This window comes from Coregonus clupeaformis, chromosome 7 (genome assembly GCF_020615455.1).
Source record: "Coregonus clupeaformis isolate EN_2021a chromosome 7, ASM2061545v1, whole genome shotgun sequence".
Lineage (NCBI taxonomy): Eukaryota > Metazoa > Chordata > Actinopteri > Salmoniformes > Salmonidae > Coregonus > Coregonus clupeaformis.
This window is the reverse complement of record NC_059198.1, coordinates 66641599-66654722: the sequence shown is the minus strand read 5'-3', so window position 1 is coordinate 66654722 and position 13124 is coordinate 66641599. Positions and strand designations below refer to the sequence as shown.

The 13124-nt window shown below is 40.4% G+C and overlaps 1 protein-coding gene across 3 annotated transcripts in view; it reads left to right on the top strand.

Moving 5' to 3' along the window:
* LOC123491257 (synaptotagmin-1-like) overlaps positions 1 to 8951 on the top strand; it is a 184051-nt gene extending 175100 nt beyond the window's left edge. For all 3 annotated transcript variants that reach the window (XM_045221504.1, XM_045221506.1, XM_045221505.1), the window contains one exon: positions 6916 to 8951. In XM_045221504.1, coding sequence (XP_045077439.1) covers positions 6916 to 7122 — 207 coding nt within the window. In that variant the 3' untranslated portion in view covers positions 7123 to 8951. The remainder of the gene's footprint in view (positions 1 to 6915) is intronic.
* The last annotated feature ends 4173 nt before the right edge of the window (positions 8952 to 13124 follow it).

Genomic DNA, 13124 nt, shown 5'->3' with positions numbered 1-13124 from the left:
ATTATTTTTATATTAGTATTCACTTTTTATTGTTAAACTATTTGTGCTTCTTTGATTATTGTTTGGTCAGAACTTATTTATTATTAATGGGCATTTGACAGTCTCTTTATGTAATAATAATATAATATCTCCACCCATACACAAAAAATTTATGCACACATGACTGTAAGTCGCTTTGGATAAAAGCGTCTGCTAAATGGCATATTATTATTATTATTATTATTATCTCCTGATGTCCACTTTTCTTTTGTGTGGAACACCTCATGAATCTTTCCCTTGCTAGTGTTTTTCTTAGCTTTAAATCACTCAGCTATACCCCTATGAGCATTCACACACCATTCACTCTTCCTCTCCTGGTGCGAGACCGGGTGCGTCCTTCCTACCAGGTTACACTTAAGTAACAGTCCAGTAAAGGTGTGCCAACCTTTCTCCACCAAAGACAGAAACTTCAAACGACCTCAAATACAGTTTCTCTCCTCAACACAGAAAAAAAGCTATTATCTGCAGGATTTCTTATTATTCTGATTCATACAGATGAGTAGCCACCCGCGCCCAAATGAATCAGACAGTTAAATGACTCACAGTAGCCCAAGCAAACCACTGATCCACATGAGATGATCAGACCTACTCTATCTAATACTTTCTCTATATTTTGAAGCCTTAGTGGCTGTTTAACCCGTTCACCTACTCAGGATGACCGGTGTCAACTCCAATTTATGTCACCTACTCCGGATGACCTATCTTTTTACCTGATGGACCCTTTCTGATTCACTTCCCTGACACAAGAAATACGATTTTATACAGGATTTCTATCTACCTATATATAGCCCTATAGGTGATTCACTTCCTCGACACACCCTTACTGGACTTCTATCTTACGCTTTCCTAAGCGACCTGTAAATTCGTCCCTTTCTTCTGACACAGAAAAAAGCGGTATTACACAGGATTTCTGCCTACCTAAGCGGCCCTCTAAAGATACACTTCCTCGACACGTTTAGAGCGGTATCTGTAGGACGTTGTACCTATTTATTCTCTGATCGTTCAAACAGATGGACAGCCGCCCGTGCCGAAATGACCCAGACAAAGTGATCAGCAAGATGAATCAAATGAATCGACCGAATCGAACAGACGCATCAGATGAGCAGCTGAGCGACCCCGATGACTGAATGCACGAATTGAGCAATCAAATCAAACAGATCGATCAGACCGTCCAGATGAGCACCCTGAATAAGACAGATGAATCATCCAACCCAACCCCAACCAATTGAATCACAATGGCTTAAACAGAATGACCAGCAGGACGAACAAATGAATCAGATGACCTGAACAGACGGTCCAGACAAACAAACCGAGTGACATTTGACGGGTACAAGACACGTCAGACAAAACAGTCAAATTAGTCAAACGGATGCAATCACACTGACCGAATGATCAACCCAAACGAAACAGATAACTCACCCTACACAACCACAATGAATGAACCACACCGACCCAAACAGACTGCCCACCCACTCGGACCGAGCAGATCTACTCTTAGTATTTTCTACGTATTGCAACCCTCAAGGGTTTTTTATTATTTTTTTACTTTTTTATCCCTTAACATGTATTTTTTAATCCAAAAGCTCCCAGTCTCTAATTTTCTGGTTCTTAAATTTAGAGAGACCTACAGTGAGGGAAAAAAGTATTTGATCCCCTGCTGATTTTGTACGTTTGCCCACTGACAAAGAAATGATCACTCTATAATTTTATGGTAGGTTTATTTGAACAGTGAGCGACAGAATAACAACAAAAAAATCCAGAAAAACACATGTCAAAAATTTTATAAATTGATTTGCATTTTAAAGAGGGAAATAAGTATTTGACCCCCTCTCAATCAGAAAGATTTCTGGCTCCCAGGTGTCTTTTATACAGGTAACGAGCTGAGATTAGGAGCCCACTCTTAAAGGGAGTGCTCCTAATCTCAGCTTGTTACCTGTATAAAAGCACCTGTCCACAGAAGCAATCAATCAATCAGATTCCAAACTCTCCACCATGGCCAAGACCAAAGAGCTCTCCTAGGATGTCAGGGACAAGATTGTAGACCTACACAAGGCTGGAATGGGCTACAAGACCATCGCCAAGCAGCTTGGTGAGAAGGTGACAACAGTTGGTGCGATTATTCGCAAATGGAAGAAACACAAAATAACTGTCAATCTCCCTCGGCCTGGGGCTCCATGCAAGATCTCACCTCGTGGAGTTGCAATGATCATGAGAACGGTGAGGAATCAGCCCAGAACTACACGGGAGGATCTTGTCAATGATCTCAAGGCAGCTGGGACCATAGTCACCAAGAAAACAATTGGTAACACACTACGCCGTGAAGGACTGAAATCCTGCAGGGCCCGCAAGGTCCCCCTGCTCAAGAAAGCACATATACAGGGCCGTCTGAAGTTTGCCAATGAACATCTGAATGATTCAGAGGAGAACTGGGTGAAAGTGTTGTGGTCAGATGAGACCAAAATCGAGCTCTTTGGCATCAACTCAACTCGCCGTGTTTGGAGGAGGAGGAATGCTGCCTATGACCCCAAGAACACCATCCCCACCGTCAAACATGGAGGTGGAAACATTATGCTTTGGGGGTGTTTTTCTGCTAAGGGGACAGGACAACTTCACCGCATCAAAGGGACAATGGACGGCGCCATGTACCATCAAATCTTGGGTGAGAACCTCCTTCCCTCAGCCAGGGCATTGAAAATGGGTCATGGATGGGTATTCCAGCATGACAATGACCCAAAACACACGGCCAAGGCAACAAAGGAGTGGCTCAAGAAGAAGCACATTAAGGTCCTTGAGTGGCCTAGCCAGTCTCCAGACCTTAATCCCATAGAAAATATGTGGAGGGAGCTGAAGGTTCGAGTTGCCTAACGTCAGGCTCGAAACCTTAATGACTTGGAGAAGATCTGCAAAGAGGAGTGGGACAAAATCCCTCCTGAGATGTGTGCAAACCTGGTGGCCAACTACAAGAAACGTCTGACCTCTGTGATTGCCAACAAGGGTTTTGCCACCATGTACTAAGTCATGTTTTGCAGAGGGATCAAATACTTATTTCCCTCATTAAAATGCAAATCAATTCATAACATTTTTTACATGCATTTTTCTGGATTTTTTTGTTGTTATTCTGTCTCTCACTGTTCAAATAAACCTACCATTAAAATTATAGACTGATCGTGTCTTTGTCAGTGGGCAAACGTACAAAATCAGCAGGGGATCAAATACTTTTTTCCCTCACTGTACTTGGTATTCTGCAGCTGAGGCCGGGCCCCGGATCGAACCACACAAACTTTATACTATATGAGTAAGAACTTGGCTTATCTTTTTAAAAGCGGCCGCTTTTGTTTGTATGGTCCGTCCAAGCCGTTTCACAACCGCAGATGTCCACCGTCAATGGTCCCTGTTTTCAACTCCTGGCAACGCTCGCCATTTATGTCGTAGAGATATTTGATTCTAAAGTAGTTAACTCAAAAATATCTCTCAAGAAACTGGAGCTTGTGAATGCAAAAATTTGACTTTATTATTGCGTAACAAAGCCGAGCTGCTCCATGGAGCACCTGCTTGCCCTTGGCTTAAATATCTCCTTATATACACATACAAATGCATAGTCATGCTTACATAGAATACATAGTTACTCCCCCTAAAATAAATGATTAACATCTTTCACTGTCACGCCACCGTTATCTTTCAAAGTCCAATAACACATGTTGTTTACTCTTACAAGAGCTACGTGCGCTTTCCAGTTGAGGCCTCTTTCCCTTATCTCTTTATATTGGTGGCGTGACTAAGACACTTTCTGAAAAAATAAGATACATACATTGATTAAAGCATGGTTACACACACACAATATTGGCTATATTCCTTATTTAGACATACATCTGGATTATAAAATGTCAATCATGTTTACTATATATTTACCTTTGACATTTCCCAACATTTTGCCTTAATGATACATAATTTATTTCCATATGATTTGGTGGCTTAAAATTAGCTTGTGAATGTGTGCTCATTGGCCTGTACAGGATAATCAGTCTCAGGCTCTATTCATCATGGGCCCGATTCAGACGTAATAAATGTATGCCTTTCCTACGCACTTCTCAGTCGTTGGTATTCAGACTTACCTAATGCAGGCACGTAATGCGCTCTACAGGTGTAGCTACCTTGCGCACATTGAATAAATGTAATTCAACTGCTGAAAACCCTCCCACTTGCTGGCCAACATTAATTACATTAATTTTAAGCCATTCCTTTAAATACGCTGTACCCTTCATTCAAATTTTGTCGACAGACTAAAATACATCGAAAGAACGGGTTCAGAATATAGCGATCAATGAAAGAAAGCCATCTAAATATATGCATATTCATTTTACATTTCCATTTTAGTCATTTAACAGACGCTCTTATCCAGAGCAACTTACAGTTAGTGAGTGCATCAATTTTTTCATACTGGCCCCCCGTGGGAAACGAACCCACAACCCTGGCATTGCAAGCGCCATGCTCTACCAACTGAGGTACACGGGGCCAGCACCAACTGGTAGATCAAAAAATACTCTGATCTTGTAGATTAGTTAAGCAAATTTAGGGTTAGGAAAGTATGTATGAATCATATAAAACAGGTTTGGATAGCATTTACGACCCAAATATATGTGATTTGATTCATCCTGAAAGTTGAAATATTCAAGTTCAATCCATGAAGTATTGGAAGGTGGAAACAGGTGTACAATAAGGCTTGAACAATAGTTATATAAATCTACCCTGATCCTCACTAATCATGGAACTGTATGATAACTGTCCAGTCATGGTGAACCGTGCACCAGGCTCCAGGTTTAAACTGCTACATGTGGTCTGAGTTCCATAATGACTCAAAAAATTTCCCAAATTATTGCAGAATGTTAGCCTAATATGATCCACTAATGCTAGCAACCCTCAGGAACAGCTACACGGACATGGCAGAGGAAATAAAGGTAAATGGAATGGAATGGAATGATGCAAACAAATGTAAGGAAACTAACACCCAATTGACAGTTATAAATGTATGTGGGTATTACTGACGATGGCTCCTAATAGTGACTAATATTTAACATGAAGAATGCATGGAGAATGCTGTTATTTCTATCAGAAAAAATAAAGTACATGCTTTTCCCACTTGGAACCGGCAGGTTCGATCAACCTTATTCATGGTTTCTTCGCACGCAAAGGGGTTAGAATTATGAGGGAATTAAGTCAAGTTCAGAATGCAGCGTATCTGTAGACACACCTCCGCCACACCTTCATTTCGTTAATCTCCACTCCAAACGAATAGCGTGTGAATAGCATGTTGTTCTCATGCTTAAGTTCAAGGTCAGAATACTAGAGAGAATAATAGAGAGAAAAATGCATAAAAACTCGGGTCGGAATTCCCCCCCATTTGCATTCTCATTAAATGCCTCAATTTCAAAAGTTTACAAGACAATTACACAGGGGAGTGGTGAGAAGTAATGCAATTCTCAACACATCACTGATTACATGCATTTGGCGTACGATTACATTTGAACATTGAAATATCTCTTCTTCACAGTGGAATTCAGTACATTTTTGATTCGGTGCAATGAAATGTATATAGAGTACTGTTTAGTATGGCGCTCACACTGTTTGACTATGGTTGAGGACAAATGGCATTATGAGAAAGCACTTTAAAGATACTAGGCCCAGATAATTAAAGAAGATAAAGTCCATGCAAATTGTGCCAAGGGGGAATTATCTGTGAGCAGGCGTCAACACGCCAGGCATTAAAAAAGTAATTGCCTCAAATTGATTTAGCACTTCACAGCTCAGAAACCACGAGTTTGGTACCACGTGCCTCCATTTCAATTCGCAGCCTAACCCTGCCTAGCCTGTGAGGATGCCAATCAGAATATCCCATACACACTCATTGGAGAGAGAGAGGGGAGACAGTGGAGGAAGCCTATACTGCTAAGTACACTCCCGCCTCCACAGAGGGTCCTTCCCCATAAAGGGATAGAACAACCCAAATACAAATGTCTCTGTCATTGTGATACCTCAAAAGTGATTTTGGGGGGTCAACTATCTCTTTAAAAGCCACCTGACCCCAAGTATGAAAAAAAAAAGATAAGAGTGTCTGCTAAATGACTAAAAATCTAAAAATCTAAAACTGACAGTCTGAGGGACTTGGTGCAGCGTTTCATTACATGCTTTGGGGGAACAGTGACTCGGCACCTACACAGGTAGAGCAGCTCCTCTCTCTCATGTGGATCGAAACTTAATCAGAGCTCTTAGTGTGCTGATTCGTATTCCCTTCCAGCAGATGACGCACGGGTCATCCCTCGTTGCTGAGACACTTTGAATAAACACATGCTGAGGCTGAATGGTTGACCTCTGAGTAAGCTTACAATCTGTTATGCGTTTGACTCTGGAACGATTCAGGCCCGGTCTTCAAATGGTATCAGCTGCTAAAAGCACTTAGGACTGGCTCTTCGAGGGAGCATATCCCTCTTCACCCAAATAGGCCACTCTGTTAGTCAGGAGCATTTGACAGGGTGGCAGTTACACCCACTTGTCTTCTAATGGTACTGCTTTTGGTATTTGGAAATTAGCCACGGTTGATCTGTAGGTCGCCGAGCAGAGCCTTCATCGTTGTGCTCAATAGAGGAGGTAGGTTGTCTGGGGCCTTGACACATTATTACCTACACATTCTCTGTTATTTTGGGTGAATACTGGGTGCTCAAGAAAACTTCTCAGCACTACACAAATCATAGAACTTCCATGACTATAGTCTGTGAGATTTACATGTTACCAGTACATTACTTTAGTTACCTGTACAGTGTGTGTATCCTCCAAACTCATCATTTCTTCCATTCTCTTCCTTCCCTACTTTTCCCCTTACAGAAAGTTCAAGTTGTTGTAACTGTTCTGGACTATGACAAGATCGGCAAGAATGATGCCATCGGCAAGGTCTTTGTGGGTCTCAACAGCTCGGGGACAGAGCTGCGCCACTGGTCAGATATGCTAGCCAACCCCAGGAGACCAATCGCCCAGTGGCACGTGCTGAAGGTGGAGGAGGAGGTGGACGCTCAGCTCTCCACCAAGAAATAGGAAGGGCCCTTTCAGCACCTGCCCCATAGGGCTCTTTAGCCAGTATGTGTAAATATCTCAGTGATATATGGGTCCATCTACCGTCAAACCAATCCCGCCAACACCCTTCTTTCCACCAACTCCATACTACTTGTCTTATCGCCCTCTTTTGTAATTGTTAATGGTTCCTTCAAACCCCTAGGCCCTGACATTCAGATGTGTGTTTCTATATGTCAGGTTGGGAGTCCTTGCCCCTGACTATGTTGTCCATCTCTACGCCCTGATTCCCCCTAACCAAATGCCCCCTTCTTTTAAGCAATATGATCTGTATAGATAGCGCATGACTGAAAGACATTTATTGTACCACAGTTGTATATATCAGTCTGCAGACAAAAATTATTTCTAGTTTATGTTGGTATGTTGTTACCCGTTTCCTAATCTATGTATATCTGGATGTTTTTAATAAGATGTTCTATTTTAAATTATATAAATGCAGATATAGGAGAGCCGATATTATATATTACAGGATAAAAAAATTGACCTTATTGCATTCTAGAAGAAGAAAAGAATTCCAACCTGCAAGATGCTAGTGGAAGTATAGTCACATTGTAAAGGATGGTGTCTGGCTTTATGTTTACTAATGAACCATTGCAGAAAAAAATTGAAATACACAGAAAACAAAGAAAACTAGGCCGTTAACTACTATGGTTTCATGGGAAAATATATGCTGCTGGATAGTATACAAGCACATGGTTTCTTATATGCCTTTTTATACAAATTTCTTAATCAGAGGACCTATTTGTTTTGCTTGAAACACAATGTTTTGGAGGATCTCTCAAATCGATGCAAACCGGTTAGCCTTTTTCCTTTTCCTTAAGCAAGGCACCACCTTGTGACACAGTCAGTTACTTTTAAGTGAAATAGGTCCTCATTTGAAAGGCCATCTTTTCATTAAATTATTATTATTTTATTTATTTTTTACAGACCGGTCCTCTTAAATCCAAACGACTATTCCGCCAACCCCCTTCGGAAACTGACCCCATATGAAATAGAATCAAGCAGTAGCCATTGTGTCTTTATGCTTGTGGAACAATATTTGTTAACTGCTTACTTTCAATAGCCATGTTGTTGGAAACTGATTATGTTCATGACATTGGAGTCTCAAGGTCTCCAAAGATGGAGTAAAGAGTTGGACTCTAAGCTTTTAGATGACTATTTTTTAGATAAATTCAGCTGATTTTTTTGTAAACGGCATGATTTTTTAAACAATATTTGCTAAAGGCTGGGATGGGGGAGATCTACCAACACCATGGGGCTGTCTCTTATGATAAAATCCCCTTGCCTTCAATTTATTTAATCTAGATTAAAGCTGAAGTGAGTGATTTGATGGGTCAGTATATGATTAATGTATTGACTGAAAGTAAAGTGATTTTCTAAACACTGCCATTTTCAGGGAGGTGACAAATGTATACTAACCTTCTCTCCATGCACACTCCCACTACGTAGTGGTCGTAGCGTTGGTTTATCGGAAACAATGTATTTGGCTGCACATGGTGCCCTAAATAGCAGTCTTTGCTTTGTGTTGCCTTTTCACAGTTGCAATAGAGCTAGCCATGTTATACTGCCAATCATACTTTCTATACGGCTACTTGTTTTGCACTGTATGTCTTTGAACCGGCAATAGCTTGTTGACTTCTTTGCTCTATGTTGACTGGCTTTATTTAAGGATGCTCAATGCGCAGGGGAGCTTCTGTCCAGGAGCCCTACTGGTTCTTGGTATTTACTGAAAGGAACAGTACATGAAAGCAACAACCACATACTGTATCTCTTCTTTGAGTCAACAGTAGTTAGACAGTTTTCTATTGTTGGCTCTCAGTACAACACCAAGAGAACAATAGGATATAAAACAATAACTTTAAAAGTGAACGGTCTGCATAGGTGATAATATTTGTCTATATGTCCTTTACTACGGGTCCAACAAGAGGAACAAGTAAGACGTTTGAATCCATGAAATCTCTTATCTTGGAGGAACCTCCATGCATATACTGGATGCTAGCTTCAGGAGTAGTTTCTAAATGTTTTCAATGTTATTGTGTAGTTGATAGCACTATTATGAAAAAGCTATTTGTCATTCCATAGGCGTCTCTGAGGACAGCTTTGTGTATCACTGTGACTGCCGTGCGTGCTTAGAGGTGTAGACTTTATCAGTAGATAACGACAAGTTTGTTCTGTAGTGACATTGTACTGCCATTTCCCTTCCACAGGCTGAGAGAGTGCGTGCGTGGCATCGTCTTTTCTACTAACTGTGGAGCGGCTGGTTGGTTGATTGACAGGGCTATACACAGGAGTTGTAGAACGGTTTATGGGAGAGCGAGAGTGGTTGGATTCACACAGCATTTCGTTGAGCACTGTGCAATACTTGTATGTTCATCCCATAGTGTCGTGCGGGTGGTGTTTGCCCGAGAAAAAATGAATATTTAAGTTGACTCCTATCAAGTCAGACGTATTCCTCTCCATTGATATGGTTAGGACACAGCACATGTAGATTCTGTGGTGGTTGGAGCTTGACATCTCAAATCCTTTTGTTTAGGGTTCCCTCCGATCCTTGTTTTTTCTTGCACATACAGTGCCTTGCAAAAGTATTCTTCCCCCTTGGCGTTTTTCCTATTTTGTTGCATTACAACCTGAAATTTAAATGGATTTTTATTTGGATATCATGTCATGGACATACACAAAATAGTCCAAATTGGTGAAGTGAAATGAAAAATATAACTTGTTTCAAAAAATTCTAAAAAATAAATAACGGAAAAGTGGTGCGTGCATGTGTATTCACCCCCTTTGCTATGAAGCCCCTAAATAAGATCTGGTGCAACCAATTACCTTCAGAAGTCGCATAATTAGTTAAATAAAGTCCACCTGTGTGCAATCTAAGTGTCACATGATCTGTCATATGAGTATATATACATCAGTATATATACATCAGTATAAATACACCTGTTCTGAAAGGCCCAAGAGACTGCAACACCACTAAGCAAGGGGCACCACCAAGCAAGCGGCACCATGAAGACCAAGGAGCTCTCCAAACAGGTCAAGGACAAAGTTGTGGAGAAGTACAGATCAAGGTTGGGTTATACAAAAATATCCGAACCTTCAAACATCCCACGGAGCACCATTAAATCCATTATTAAAAATGGAAAGAATATGGCACCACAACAAACCTGCCAAGAGAGGGCCTCCCACCAAAACTCACGGACCAGGCAAGGAGGGCATTAATCAGAGAGGCAACAAAGAGACCAAAGATAACCCTGAAGGAGCTGAAAAGCTCCACAGCGGAGATTGGAGTATCTGTCCACAGGACCACTTTAAGCCCAACACTCCACAGAGCTGGGCTTTATGGAAGAGTGGCCAGAAAAAAGCCATTGCTTAAAGAAAAAAATAAGCAAACACGTTTGGTGTTCGCCAAAAGGCATGTGGGAGACTCCCCAAACATATGGAAGAAGGTACTCTGGTCAGATGAGACTAAAATTGAGCTTTTTGGCCATCAAGGAAAACACTATGTCTGGCGCAAACCCAACACCTCTCATCACCCCGAGTACACCTTCCCCACAGTGAAGCATGGTGGGGATGTTTTTCATCGGCATGGACTGGGAAACTGGTCAGAATTGAAGGAATGATGGATGGCGCTAAATACAGAGAAATTCTTGAGGGAAACCTGTTTCAGTCTTCCAGAGATTTGAGACTGGGACGGAGGTTCAACTTCCAGCAGGACAATGACCCTAAGCATACTGCTAAAGCAACACTCGAGTGGCTATAGGGGAAACATTTGAATGTCTTGGAATGGCTTAGTCAAAGCCCAGACCTCAATCCAATTGAGAATATGTGGTATGACTTAAAGATTGCTGTACACCAGCAGAACCCATCCAACTTGAAGGAGCTGGAGCAGTTTGCCTTGAAGAATGGGCAAAAATCCCAGTGGCTAGATGTGCCAAGCTTATAGAGACATACCCCAAGAGACTTTCAGCTGTAATTGCTGCAAAAGGTGGCTCTACAAAGTATTGACTTTGGGGGGGTGAATAGATATGCACGCTCAAGTTTTCTGTTTTTTTTGTTTTATTTCTTTATTTCTAAAATATTTTGCATCTTCAAAGTGGTAGGCATGTTGTGTAAATCAAATTATACAAACCCCCAAAAGGCAACAAAATAGGAAAAATGCCAACGGGGGTGAATACTTTCGCAAGCCACAGAATTTTCAGGACATATTGGGATAGGGAAATACCAAATTGTGACACACACACACACACACATACACAGAAACATTTAAATGACCCCTCACCCTCTGAAAGTGCATATGTACATATTTTCATCATTGTCCAAAAAGTAATTTATTTATCATATTGAAATGTTCATGATTATTACCGAAAACGTATCACATCTTGTCATGATAACTTCATCCATCATGGTATCAACCTGATCTACTATAGTATATCTAATTATGATTATTTTTATTAATAAGTTATGTTTACAACCCTGTTGAAAATTATTTTATATTTGAAATGAAAACTCTGAGTGTACAGTATGGACTGTGTGTTTGTGGTGATTACTTTAACTGTGAGAATAGTAATTGGCACTTTTCTTTAATTGTTGCAAAAAAATGTTGATTTGTGTGTGTTTATTTATTTAAATACCCTATTGGGTAGACCTTCCCCGGATAAATAATACATTCCAGAAATTTTGAACGTACATTTAATCACAGCATGTATGTCACCTAATCAATTACATTCCCTCTTGAACTATACATTTTTTTATTTAACATATTTATTATGCATCCCTTAACTCATGAATTACAAAAATGCTTGTTTAAATAAAACAAGGATAAAACGTAGGCTCAGTATTTGAATGGAATGAGCAACTCCATAGGGGTATGATTAAATCACTAAAGAAAGGCTGTAATCAATATTTAAAGGGGAAGGAGATGAAAATGATTCAACAAAAGAAATGGAAAGCGTCAAACGCTTGAGGGCGGACACTACAGTAAGATGCAGCATTACAGGATCAGATTGTGAGGTGTGTAACTTACCACAAGAAAAGCCATTCGCTGCAATGCAATGCTACTCTTACTGGTCCCCCTGCTAAAGCATGGAAGCAAAACCCCTCACATCCTATTCAAGAAAAGCCCATACATCTACCTGTGTGACCAGAAACATACAAGATTCTCTCAAATGACGACAACAAAAAGCCCCTCTAACCTTTCAAGACAAAGCTGTGTAAAGTATTAGAATCTGATGCTGTAGAAAGATCCTAGTTGCCTTTGTGTATATCAACTGCCTGCTTGAGTATTTTATGTGTTGAAATTTTCTCTGTAATCTTGTAGAACTGTTTGGGGTGTTTTTTCCTGCCATATCGCTTGCGGTGATAGCGAGCTGACAGTGACTGTGTATACCTTCATTTTTTATGAGGTGTTTTACAGTTTTGTTTCACTTTGTGTAGTGATTCACTCTGTGGAGTTTTTTGACTGTTGTTATATAACTTCATATACACAAATGATCAATAAAATTGTTTTATTTCCTGTTGATACAGAACCTTTTCAAGTGCTTCTTTTTTTCCCGGATACTTGGTTGGTTCATTTACCAACTTTTTATGTGAATTTTGATGTGTAAGCAGATAATACTGACATTCACATTTTAGACAACATGCCTTCATCAGCATAAGAATAAGAAGCATTGAGTGCATTGAATAAGAAACATTGAGTGCTTATAAAGCCTAGATTTATTTTCATAATGAGCCAAATATATTGGTTTTCTACCCAAAGTTGCAAAGGAAATGCTGTGATCTATTTAATAAACACAAGAGACCAGAAAAATTGATAAAAGAGTGTGGCGGTATAGCAGGAACAGCGGCATCTAGTGGTCAAACCTGGTAGATTCACACTAAACAATGCAAGTGACTTCAATCACTCATTCTTTATTAGGGGAAGAAAAACATCTCCAGATTCACAGGGAATACATTACATAGTATGGAGAAGC